The sequence below is a fragment of the Megalobrama amblycephala genome, linkage group LG2, assembly GCF_018812025.1.
Source record: "Megalobrama amblycephala isolate DHTTF-2021 linkage group LG2, ASM1881202v1, whole genome shotgun sequence".
Lineage (NCBI taxonomy): Eukaryota > Metazoa > Chordata > Actinopteri > Cypriniformes > Xenocyprididae > Megalobrama > Megalobrama amblycephala.
This window is the reverse complement of record NC_063045.1, coordinates 58,227,618-58,241,382: the sequence shown is the minus strand read 5'-3', so window position 1 is coordinate 58,241,382 and position 13,765 is coordinate 58,227,618. Positions and strand designations below refer to the sequence as shown.

General features: G+C 34.7%; 2 protein-coding genes across 2 annotated transcripts in view; both read left to right on the top strand.

The window, feature by feature from the left end:
- kmt5aa (lysine methyltransferase 5Aa) overlaps positions 1-5,347 on the top strand; it is a 10,212-nt gene extending 4,865 nt beyond the window's left edge. The window contains exons 6-7 of the mRNA XM_048181220.1: positions 1-22; positions 4,501-5,347. The exon at positions 1-22 is cut by the window's left edge and continues 169 nt beyond it. Coding sequence (XP_048037177.1) covers positions 1-22; positions 4,501-4,711 — 233 coding nt within the window. The 3' untranslated portion in view covers positions 4,712-5,347. The remainder of the gene's footprint in view (positions 23-4,500) is intronic.
- Positions 5,348-10,928: 5,581 nt separating this feature from the next.
- snrnp35 (small nuclear ribonucleoprotein 35 (U11/U12)) lies at positions 10,929-11,796 on the top strand (the record flags this gene model as incomplete). Its single annotated transcript, XM_048181219.1, is given in 2 exon segments — positions 10,929-11,312; positions 11,314-11,796. Coding segments are annotated over 2 exon segments (768 nt in total), but the record flags the coding sequence as incomplete, so codon positions are not given.
- Between the last annotated feature and the right edge of the window lie 1,969 nt (positions 11,797-13,765).

Here is a 13,765-nt window from a genome sequence, read left to right as displayed (position 1 = left end):
AGTATCTCAGCAAAACATATTGGTAGGTTCAAGCACCACACCCACTTTCCACTTGTTTTATCTAGTTTTTCCATTAAATTGAAGAAAATTGTCAACATTAAAACAACAATTTGCAATACATTTTCACTTCTGTAGAAGAAAGTAAATGTCGTTGATTGTGATTTCATGCTGACAGTGAAACCAGAAACCTTTTAAGCCAAGTGAAGTCATTTATTTACCCACCTTTTTCCTGACAAGCATACTGCATTTTGAATTATGGGAGGTACTTCCGGTTTGGGGAACTTCCACTCAAAAAGACTGAAACAAATCATTTCAAATGATAAGGTTGTGCTACAAATAATCCTTATCCGTCAGTTTGACTGAGTGAGCTGTCAATTTTCCTTCATGTTTTATTTTCAGACGTCAGGAGAATAACGTAACGCTTGGTATTTTAATGTGAAATGGTATCTTAAGAATATCTGTGGCAAGAGCTCTTTTCAGTCGCTGAATTCTTTTCCTCAGGATTATTTTCTTTTTTCCCTTTCTGCTGTAATAGTATGAAAAAGGACAACATGCACTGCACACTTGTGGTCTGCTCTCCTGATTTAATTTACGATACATCCCCTGAATAATTCACTGGAATGCATAAGAAACTTTCGTTTTTTCCCCCCAAATCCTCACTTGTGTTTTTCACATGGATGCTTTAAAATGTAATTGTCTCCCATTTTCACTTTTAATCCCTATTAACAGTGTTAATATTTACTAAATAAAATGTTATCTGTCAAAATGACAGAAAGCACTTTGAAATATTATCATGCAATGCTTAAGTTTAGGAACATTTTAATTAAGGCAACACATGTCACATAATACAGACATATATTACTACAGTGATATTTAACCCAGAATCGAGTTTTGGGGGTCATTCATGGTCTGTTGAAAGTACTTTGTTGATGCTTTTTCACTTTTAGGTTTCCTTTTAATGTTTGATGGTTGAAGGGTTAGTAGAAAAATATCCAAAAAAAGCATATTGCATTCATAAATCGAGCTTTTTTTACTGATTGTTTACAGTTTAACGGAAGTTACTCCCATAATTCAAGCAAAACATCATGGGGCATTGAAAAAAGGAGGATAGCGCTGTCTAAAAGGGCCTGTTTATACCTGGTAATAAGATGCGTTTTAGTCGATCGGATCACCAGTGGACGACGCTAAGTAAATACAGGTGTAAAACATTTTGTTGTCCAGACTCGAAAACTTCCAGAGGTATTTAAAAACACATTCGACCAGATTGCTTTAGTATTATAAACGCTCATGTGGACAAATGCATTCGAACAGCCGCAAAACACCGCCTACTGACCTAATGTGTAAACATTATGGGTTCAAAATTATACGTTAGCTGTGGTCTTGCGGCTATCAGTGCAGAAATGAAAGCTGCTGCTCTCTGTACGCTTACCCGCCCATAGATCCTTCGAAAGTGGACAAAAAAGATGGATTAAAACACCAGGTGTAAACGGGAATGTCTCTCTCTCATCTACTTGTAATTTAGACCAAAACTCATCTTAATACCAGGTGTAAACGGGGCCTAAGAGACACTTAATATCCAGCAGTATTATCATTTTGACTGTCCTAACACTAATTGGATGAGAAAAAACTTTAACTGAATTGAGCTGAATAATGACACTGTTGTCTTCTGCTTTGTTGCTGAATCAAATTTTTTCCAAAATGATGAATTTTGCACTATTGACACTTATTGAACTGAACTGAATCAACATTGACTCGAGCTGAATAATGAAATGACTGTCTTCTGTAGAGCCACGCTGTTGACACTGTTCTTACATTAGGCTTGTTCGAGATGCAATTGCACTGCGCAGATCTCGACATATGACAAAGTACCGCAAGAGCAGTACTTGCGGTACTTTGATGCCATACGGCAATCGGTCTGCGCAGCGCTGATGCATCTCAAACAAGCCTACTCTCGCACCACGCGTCCATATTCTCAAGCAGTGAAAAACATCGCAGAGCAAAGAGGACACAGACACTGACAGACAAGACAGAGCAGATTACTTTTGATATGAAACAGTCTTAGCTTTCAAATTTTGTATGCTTTAATACGAAATTGAAACAATAGATACTGTTTTGTCGCTTTTAATGTGGCGTGACGGATCACTGTAGTGCCTCAGTGCAAGCGGCACGTGAGCCGATCATCTCTTCCTCTTTACTACTAGTTATAGCACCAAATAAACATGAATGAACATCAGAAGGTATGTTGAAAGAACCAGTACAGCTTACTAAAATGTATCATGTAATCACTCAGTGTTTCAACCGCAGATAAAACAGCTTGTAAACAATGTCACATAACGTTACATTTATCTTAGAAAAGCCATTCCATAAACTGTATAGGCATATTTAGAGAAAGCATTTTGCAACTGTTACATATTAATATTAATATTTTTACTCTTAATATCATGATAATGTTGTTATTATTATAAAAACAGCCTTGTATGCAATTGTGTACAAATCAGTTGTTAAAGGGTTAGTTCACCCAAAAATAAAAATAATGTCATTAATTACTCACCCTCATCTCATTCCACACCCTTAAGACCTTCGTACATCTTCGGAACACAAATTAAGATATTTTGATCAAATCCAATGGCTTTTCAAGATCCAGAAAGATACTCAAAACATATTTAAAACAGTTCAGTTCACAAATCTTTTGTTTCGAATCAGTGATTCGATTCGCGTATCAAACTGCTGAAATCACGTGACTTTGGCACTCCGAACCACTGATTTGAAACAAAAGATTCGTAAAGCTTTGAAGCTTCATGAAGCAGTGTTTTAAAATCGCCCATCACTAGATATTGTTAAAAAGTTGTTATTTTGTTTTTTTTGGTGCACAAAAAGTATTCTTGTTGCGTTATAATATTAAGGTTGAACTACTGTAGTCACATGAACTGATAAATATGATTTGAGTAGCTTTCTGCATCATTGCTGTCAATAGAGGCCTCACTGAGCCATCGGATTTCATCAAAAATATCTTAATTTGTGTTCTGAAGATGAACGAAGGTCTTATGGGTGTAGAACGACATGAGGGTGAGTAATAAATGACATTATTTTCATTTTTGGGTGAACTAACCCTTTAAATAACCTTTGATGATAATGTACCAGCTGACAGGGTTCCCTATAGGCCTATAGTTTACAACATTAGTTGAGAAAGAAAGTTTCCCTTGAGGAAAAATTATCATGTACTATAAGTATTCCCATGTATCTAACCAAATGAATCAATATTGAATCCAGATCGAAATCGAATCGGAAGCTCATGAATTGAATCGTGAAACCCCCAAAATTCTCACTCCAAGCTGAACTCAAAAGTGGGCAGCCCTGGTAGAGCTGCTAATGGCTGAATTGAACTCATTTCATAATGAATGACCTTTACAGTTATTGAACTGATCTGAATTGAGCTAAATAATTTGTTATTGTCTTGCTACATTTGAATTGGTTTCATCGTTGATGGAAGTTTGCATCGATTCTGTTAATACTATGAAACCATTTCTATTGTATTAAAGGGATAGTTCACCCAAAAATGAAAATTTGATGTTTATCTGCTTACCCCCAGCGCATCCAAGATGTAGGTGACTTTGTTTCTTCAGTAGAACACAAATGATGATTTTTAACTGCAACCGTTGCCGTCTGTCAGTCTTATAATGCGAGTCAATGGGTAACACAATTTATAAGAGTCAATAAACATGCACAGACAAATCCAAATTAAACCCTGCGGCTCGTGACGACACACTGATGTCCTAAGACACGAAATGAACGGTTTGTGCGAGTAAACGAACAGTATTTATATCATTTTTTTACCTCTAATACGCCACTATGTCCAACTGCGTTCAGCACTCGGTTAGTGAGGTCTGATCGCGCTCTGACAACGGCAGTGATGTCTCGCGCATATACTTCAATGAGTGCTAGACATCACTGCCGTTGTCAGAGCGAATCAAGAAACGATCGTTTCGTGTCTTAGGACCTCAGTGTGTCGTCACGAGCCGCAGGTGTTTGAATTTGGCATTTGTCTGTGCACGTTTATTGACTCTTATAAATTGTGTTCCCATTGACTCGCATTATAAGACTGACAGACGGCAACGGTTGGAGTTAAAAATCATCATTTGTGTTCTACTGAAGAAACAAAGTCACCTACATCTTGGATGCGCTGGGGGTAAGCAGATAAACATCAAATTTTCATTTTTGGGTGAACTATCCCTTTAATACAATAGAAATGGTTTCATAGTATTAACAGAATCGATGCAAACTTCCATCAACGATCAAATTTTCATTTTTGGGTGAACTATCCCTTTAAGCGCGATTTAAAAATGAAAGTGGCTTGACTTTTCACAATACACATCGTTTCAAAGAAGCAGATTAGAGCTGGACGATAATAATATAAGTTTGCATTTTGCGATTATAAAGTTGGACTTTATATAAAGAGATGGGCGATAATAAGCTCTGTCTAAAACTTTTGTTCCCCAACAGTGTGGACGCTACAAAAGAGTCCGATCGATTGGGAAGGCTCATCAACCACAGTAAAAACGGCAACTGTCAAACCAAACTCCATGACATTAATGGAATACCTCATCTTATCCTCGTGGCCTCCAGAGACATCCAGGAAGGAGAAGAGCTCCTTTACGACTACGGCGACCGCAGTAAAGCTTCGATAGAGGCTCACCCGTGGCTAAAGCATTAATGTACTGAGAGAGGAGGGAAAAACACCTTGTTTCTTAACTAGACAGTTTTTAATGTAATTATTGCCTTAGTAAACAGAGAATGTTTTGGGCTAGTTAGTAAGTGTATGGGTATGTTACACAGTGACTTACATGGCAAACACGTTAGATTGCGGTACATATTCGACGTGTCCTACTTTTAAGATATTTATCCTGCTCTATGACATGCTAGTTTCGGCACATTTCTTTTTGTATATTTTATATATTGGTAGATCAGTGCTTCCAAAGCATGCAGTTATACTCCAACTTTCTGCATTTTTATAACGTTTTCTTAATCTAATCTAATCTAATGTAAGGTAGTTAGAGGCTTAGCAATAATTATTTATATTGCCCAAACGTTTATGTTTGAAGCAGAAAGCCTGTGATGCTAAAAGGAGCGGCATTTTAAAAGGTTCAGAAAACTGGAATGTGAAACCAAACTTTGATATCATTTGAAATGTTACCGTTGTACAATGCTGGGTGTGTCGTGATTAACCTGAACAAAGCTGTACCTGTTACACAAAAGCTGAGTGTTGATGACCAAAAGCTCCGACGGAGAGTTTTCCAATCAATCTGTATGAGATGGTAGATGCATTGTTTAAATAAATGATTTTATGCAACGCTCTGTTGCATATGCCTCTGTTGTCGTATATACAGTGGTGTCCATAAGACAAAGCTTTTTTTTTTTTTTCAGGTATGTATTGCATAACAGTTTTAGTGAATTTCAGTTGAATTATTTCCCATGACCGCAGTACTCCAGCTGACTTCAACAAACCTGATAATCATGTTCATGTTCTCCAGGTCTTGCAATTTTTAATAGAAAGATTATATTTTATTTATACGAGTCATTCCACAAAACCGGTACGATTTGGACTTTTTTACCAAAATGTATTATTTTTCTGAACACGTCACAACATTGATGACATATTTAATTTCCAGAAAAACACATTTTCCCATCTCAGGCATCAAATCCCTATTATTATTGGTCATTATTTTAAGTTATGGACACTATGGGAGCTCTCTGAATATTATTATAAAATGTATTTGTGATAAAAATCAACATTTTCCTATTAATCAGATGTCCCTCACACTAATTCAGTAATTGCAAATATAAAAGTTACATAAAATCTCACACTTTTGCTATACTAAAGCCTGAAATGAGCACTTTTTGTGACAGAAACCTCGTCATTTCTGATCAAAGGCTTAACTTCAGAATTTGAACTGAAATCAGTGTTCTTATGATTGCTCTGAACATTTCAGACAGAATTCAACTAACTTTAAATGACCTTTTTCATAAACTTAACAAAAAAAAAAAAAGTAAAAATGTAGGTGTGACGGGGTTGTGATTTTATGCCCAAATTGGCCACTGCTCTAAAAAATGCATGCATGATATTATGAGATCATGAATAATGTTGAAATAATAATTTTCACAAGTAATAGTTTTCTATCTTTATTTGATGTAACGGGGTTGAGTCGTTAAGTTTGACAAACACAATTTCACAACATAATTTAGTTATAATTATTAAAGGTGGTGGTAGCTTGCATGTGTCTGCTCACAATGTTGTTCAGAAGACTTCTGTGATGTCACTTCCTATTAATGATGTCACATAAGTATCAATTCATTATTTTTATAGGGGGAGAATGGTTTGTGTGACAGGGTTGAGGGGTTACTGAGGTACGGGACTAAATGATGTGATTTTAATGTATGAAAAAACATTACCAGCAAAAAAGCACAGATGGATATTTATGGGAATGGCAAAATGAATGGACTTTTTTCTCATTTTATTATTCATATCCCAATAAACTTTCATAGAAGGCCTTGAGGGACATGGCAAAATAGGTGATGTCAACTGAAAAAAACAAAATAGTTTCTAATATGAAGATAAAATGTATGTCATGTTTTTAAACATTATTAAAAGAGACATTTCAATTAATACAAAAATCTTTTAAAAATATATTTTGGTGACCCAATTGATAAAATACACTGAAAAAGGTCAGAGGGACTCAAATCGTACCGGTTTCATGGAATGACTCATATATATATACAGTACAGTCCAAAAGTTTGGAACCACTAAGATTTTTAATGTTTTTAAAAGAAGTTTCGTCTGCTCACCAAGGCTACATTTATTTAATTAAAAATACAGTAAAAAAAACAGTAATATTGTGAAATATTATTACAATTTAAAATAACTGTTTTCTATTTGAATATATTTCACAAAGTAATTTATTCCTGTGATGCAAAGCTGAATTTTCAGCATCATTACTCCAGTCTTCAGTGTCACATGATCCTTCAGAAATCATTCTAATATGCTGATCTGCTGCTCAAGAAACATTTAATGTGTACAATTGTACAAAATATTTGTGTACGATATTTTTTTTCAGGATTATTTGATGAATAGAAAGTTCAAAAGAACAGTGTTTATCTGAAATCTAATCTTTTGTAACATTATAAATGTCTTTACTGCCACTTTTGATTGATTTAATGCATCCTTGCTGAATAAAAGTATTCATTTCTTTAATTTCTTTTCAAAAAAATAAAAATAAAAATTCTTACTGACCCCAAACGTTTGAACGGTAGTGTATAATGCTACAGAAGCTTTGTATTTCAGATAAATGCTGTTCTTTTGAACTTTCTATTCATCAAGGAATCCTGAAAAAAAAAGTACACAACTGTTTTCAACATTGAAAATAATCATAAATGTTTCTTGAGCAGCAGATCAGCATATTAGAATGATTTCTGAAGGATCATGTGACACTGAAGACTGGAGTAACGATGCTGAAAATTCAGCTTTGCCATCAAAGGAATAAATTACTTTGTCAAATATATTTAAATAGAAAACAGTTATTTTAGATTGTAATAATATTTCACAATATTACTGTTTTTTACTGTATTTTTAATTAAATAAATGTAGCCTTGGTGAGCAGACGAAACTTCTTTTAAAAACATTAAAAATCTTAGTGGTTCCAAACTTTTGGACTGTACTGTATATAATAGATTATATCACACAATGTTAAATCAAAGTCCAATTTAGATTTTGAAACAAGGAATTTTGAAGGGTCAGACCAAAATTCTTTGACAAAGGGGACATTTGAAGAAAAGATGAGCAGTTGACTCAGAACTGAATTTACAGAAATTACAATTCAAATGAACATTACCAAATTTAGCAAATTGTGATTTCATTAGTGGGGTTTATATTATGCAATATTCGTAAGTGTAGTTCTTTAACTACACTTGGAGATACAAAATGCTTTTTTCTGATGAATCTTTTCTATTAAGGAATTAAAAAAAAAAAAAAAAAAAATTATAATTTTACGTGACAAACACATTTCTTGTAATCTTATTACAACATTTTGGGTCAGAAATGCTCTTGTCCTTCCACCAAAAAATTCTGTTCACTCTTTACAACTCAATTCAAATGATAAATGACATCTCATTAAATGAACAAGAGCATTCAGTATAGCTTTAATCATTGTATGAAATTCCTTATGAACAACAGGGAAGTTGTGTATAGACATGAAATCATAATAAGAATAAATATTCCCTTCTGGATCTATTGCATATCACAAAGGTAATCAACTCCTTTCTCATGCCAATTCTTAAGACAATTTGACTTGTTATTTGCTAGAATACTTTCATTATTCCATAGTTTCACTTTATGAGGGGAGAAACTGTGGACAAAACAAAGTTTCCATGCCAACAAAGCTTGTTCATGGAATTTGGACAGTTCTATGAGGAGGTTAGAAGGGAAGAAGTTACAAGTTAACAAAAACTTCAGCCCTCCCACCTTTTTAAAGATAATGTGTGGGATAAAGTACTGCATGGAGTCGGGTGAATTGACTCAATTCCCTACCCAACTAACTTTGTAAGTATTATTAACACAATATATATATATATATATATATATATATATATATATATATATATATATATATATATATATATATATATATATAAACTTAATTAAATAACTATTAATTTGTTTACATGTGTTATTTTTATTTTTATTTTTAATTGTTTTAACAAATTACAATTACAGTCAGGGGGGTACATTAAATAAACTTCATTAAACAATCACAAAACAAATATATAAATAAAATAAAACAGACAAATTTAGAAAAAATAGAAATAAAAGTTAAATAATATGAAAATGTTTACATATAGGAGCACATTTTACAGCTTTCTTATTTTTTAAACAAAACATTGTATTTAGGTATTGTTTGAATTCTGATTTCAAAATTGAAAAACAAAGGCTTATTTCCCCCAAATTTAGATTTATGAATGCTGTTTACATGCGTTATCATGGACAAATAAATGAGTATATGACAGACCATGTCATATCCGGTGACGTCAGCGACACGAACACGGCCTGTCGAACAGAACAGCTGAACGTTTCCACACGGAGAGTTTTAGACGGCGCACCAGCAAGGTTTGTTTTGATGCTTTATCTTATTGTAACGTTTCTGTGAATATTATAATGAATGACATTATTCAGAATTACAAAAAAATTAAATATCAATTGTATATGCGGTGTTAGTGAATTCAAAGAGATATGACTATGAGTTAAACATTAAAATTGTACAGCACTTTCATATTTTCGTGTGTGCTCAGATTCGGATTTAAAATGACTCTAGATAATATCAACTAGTATATTTTTTACAAGTATAAAAGCAACATAGTGAACTCGCCTAAGGTAGACAACATTTAAAGGAGTAGAGAGAGGCCTGTTTATTAGGATACAAACGGTCAAGATGTTCTTGTTTCACTGATCATTCTCAAAACATGCTGGGTTATTATTATTAAATAAAACTATTAAACTTTTTTTGTTAACTGAAATAAAGCTTTGGCAACTAACTGAAATAAGTTTAAGTAGTAAAATTAACTGGAAATAAATGAGAACTAAAACTGAAATAAAAATAAATTAAACCTAAATAGTATTATTTAAAAACAAAACAAAAACGCAACACAATTACTAAAAATATAAAAAAGACTGTTCAAAATAATAATTATAATAGAGAATAAGAAACCAAATACTAAGACATTCTCAAATTAAAGGGTTAGTTCAGCCAAAAATGAAAATTCTGTCATTTATTACTCACCCTCATGTCGTTCCAAACCCGTAAGACCTTCGTTCATCTTCGGAACACAAATTAGGATATTTTTGTTGAAATCCGATGGCTCAGTGAGGCCTCCATAGCCAGCAATGACACTTCCTCTCTCAAGATCCATTAATGTACTAAAAACATATTTAAATCAGTTCATGTGAGTACAGTGGTTCAATATTTATATTATAAAGCGATGAGAATACTTTTTGTGCGGCAAAAAAACTAAACGACTTTTCAACAATATCTCATGATGGCCGATTTCAAAACACTGTTTCGGAGCTTTACGAATCGAATCAGCGGTTTGGAGCACCAAAGTCACGTGATTTCAGAAGTTTAGCCGTTTGATAGTAGATCCGAATCACTGATTTAGATTCGTAAAGCTCCGAAAGCTCCGTTTTGAAATCGGCCATCATGAGATATTGCTGAAAAGTCGTTATTTAGTTTTTTTGCCACACAAAAAGTATTCTTGTCTCTTTATAATATAAATATTGAACCACTGTACTCACATGAACTGATTTAAATATGTTTTTAGTACATTAATTGATCTTGAGAGAGGAAATGTCATTGCTGGCTATAGAGGCCTCACTGAGCCATCAGATTTCATCAAAAATATATTAATTTGTGTTCTGAAGATGAATGAAGGTCTTACGGGTGTGGAACGACATGAGGGTGAGTAATTAATGACATTATTTTCATTTTTGGGTGAACTAACCCTTTAAAATATGTGTATTTTTGCTAGGATTGTCCTTTGGACCCCACGTTATGATTGAGTTAATAATTCACACAACATTTGTGTCCTTATTTACTCACCCTCATGTAATTCTAAAACTGTTATGCTGTCATTTCCACAGGACACAAAAGAGGTTTTCCATCCGGTTCATAGTTACCAAAGACTGTCAACCTCTACATAATACCATAAAATTAGTGAAAATAACTCATGCGCTATATTAAAAATCTGCAAAGAACATTAAGTTTCACATAATGGTGAGGGTTAATAAATAATGATCAGGATTTATTTGAGTGAACCATTTCTGTAATAATAGAATTTTGCATTAATTATTGCATACATTTTTCTAAAACTCTTCCATCAGATGATGAAGCGAGTGGAGTCCTGTGGCGAAGGTTTACGACCCTCTCAAAGCGGGCAGTATCGATGGCACAGATGAGGAGCCCCACGACAGAGCCGTGTGGAGGGGCATGCTGGCCCGCTACAAGCCTAACAAGGGCGTGACCGGTGACCCTCACCTGACGCTGTTCGTGGCCCGCCTGAATCCGCAGACGTCTGAGGACAAGCTCCAGGAAGTCTTCTCCAAATTTGGAGACATCCGCAGAGTGCGTCTGGTGCGGGACATTGTGACGGGTTTCTCCAAGCGCTACGCTTTCATCGAGTACAAGGAGGAGCGTTCGGTGAAGAGAGCCTGGAGAGACGCCAACAAGCTGGTCGTGGACCAGTACGAGCTCTTTGTGGACTTCGAGCAAGAAGCGGACACTCCAGGGATGGATTCCACGCCGACTCGGAGGAGGCCAAGGCGGCAAGAAGGAATCCGGTCAGCTGAGGTTTGGAGGCAGGGATAGACCTTTCCGGAAGCCCATCAATCTGACATCCATGATGCCCCAGAACCGATCAGCAGATAGATGGGATGCGTCGAGCGGGAGGGAGGAAAGGCAAAGAGACCAAGAACAAGATAGGGAACACGGACGATGGCGGGAGAGGAAAAACGACTGGGATAGAGGGAATGATCGGAATGATAGAGGTTACTACAAAGAGAAAAGGGACTCTAAACACCACCGGGACAGAAGCCGAGAGAAAGACTCCAACAGAAAGGACGACAGACGACACAGAGACTCTTACAGAGACCGAGAATAAACTTTGCATACATTCAAGACTCTTTTCTTTAGTTTGTACTGTTTTTTTTTTCCACCCACTAATGTGAATTTAGTTTGAAATAAAAGTTCATCTGAACATGAAACTGCTGATATTATTTACTCATACAGAATGGAAAGACATTAAAGGATTAGTTCACTTTAGAATTAAAATTTCCTGATAATTTACTCTCCCATGTCATCCAAGATGTTTGTCTTTCTTTCTTCAGTTGGAAAGAAATTAAGGTTTTTGATGAAAACATTCCAGGATTTTTCTTCTTATAGTGGACTTCAACAGGGACCAACAGGTTGAAGGTCCAAATGTCAGTTTCAGTGCAGCTTCAAAGAGCTCTACATGATCCCAGACGAGGAATAAGAGTCTTGTCTAGAGAAACGATTGGTCATTTTCTGAAAAAAATTAAAAATGTATATAAACTTTAACCACAAGGTCATGCATGACGTAGGCCGTTTTCAGAAAATGACCGATCGTTTCTATAGACAAGACTCTTATTCCTCGTCTGGGATCATGTAGAGCTCTTTGAAGCTGCACTGAAACTGACATTTGGACCTTCAACCTGTTGGTCCCTGTTGAAGTCCACAATATGAGAAAAATCCTGAAATGTTTCCTCAAAAAACTTAATTTCTTTTTGACTGAAGAAAGAAAGACATGAACATCTTGGATGACATGGGGGTGAGTAAATTATCAGGAAATTTTAATTCTGAAGTGAACTAATCCTTCAAGCTGAGTAAACAATGACAAAATGTTCAATTTTAGGTGAAGTATCCCTTTAAATTTTAATTTCAATAAATAGATTTTGTACCATAGAACTAATTTGTCATACAAATAAAGTTTCAATGACTATCAACTGATATCTGAAATGAAGAGCAGCAACTTCTGACAATGCATGGTATAAAATAGTTTAATACACAATGAGATGAGTTATGCATAATCCTTCATAATGATACATTTGATCCAGTTCTTGTTGCTGGATATCATTCTCAGTTCTGGAGTTTGCCATCACGTCGAGTGGCGTACTAGCTCTTCAACAATTGAATTAAGGCCCACGGGCTTGAATTTCTCGCTTTCAAAGCTGCCTTCGTCAACACACTTTACCATAGTCACACATTTCCATGCGTTCTCTAAACACTTCTATTATTGCCAGTGAAAGCACCATTCAAGCAATGCAAAACCGCTGGTGAATGACATTTGTCCATGTGATATACTTCAGCAAGATGCCAGTGGTAAACTATGGATTATTAATATTGTTCTGCTTTAATGTGCTGCAGAAACGCTTAACGAAGCACAAAACTTTGTTTCATGATTCCAGGGTTTAAAGACATGATCCAGGTTCTTAAACACAGAACCTATGGAGCCTACGACATGCTGTCAATTACCTCAGAAAATCAGTTTGACTTGACCATCAGTTGGTAAAAACAAACACAATATGTGTGGTATTGCAATAAATGGTAAAATACACAGTGTTTTGAAAGTGTAGCCACATTCTGTGATAAAATCACTGTCATGACCATGTACAGCCACTAAACGTCAAAAAGTTTTGGGGTCAGTAAGATTTTTTTTTTTTTTTTTTTTTTTAAAGAAATTAATACTTTTATCCAGCAAGAATGCATTAAATATATTAAAAGTAACAGAAATGTATAATGTTACAAAAGGTTCTATTTCAATTAAATGCTGTTCTTTTGAACATTCCATTTATCAAAGAATCCTGAAAAAATATATTATGGTTTCCACAAAAATATGAAGCAGCACTACTGTTTTCAGCATTGATAATAAATGTTTCTTGAGCAGCAAATCAGCATGTTAGAATGATTTCTGAAGGATCATGTGACACTGAAGACTGGAGTAATGATGCTGAAAATTCAGCTTTGCATCTCATTAATAAATTACATTTTAAAATATATTAAAATAGAAAACAGTTCTTTTAAATTGTAATAATATTTCACAATATTTACTGTATTTTTGATTAAGAAATGCAGTCTTGGTGAGCAGAAGAGTCTTCTTTTAATGGTAAAGTAACCTCTTCCCACAAAACTTAATTCACTTAACCGCAAAA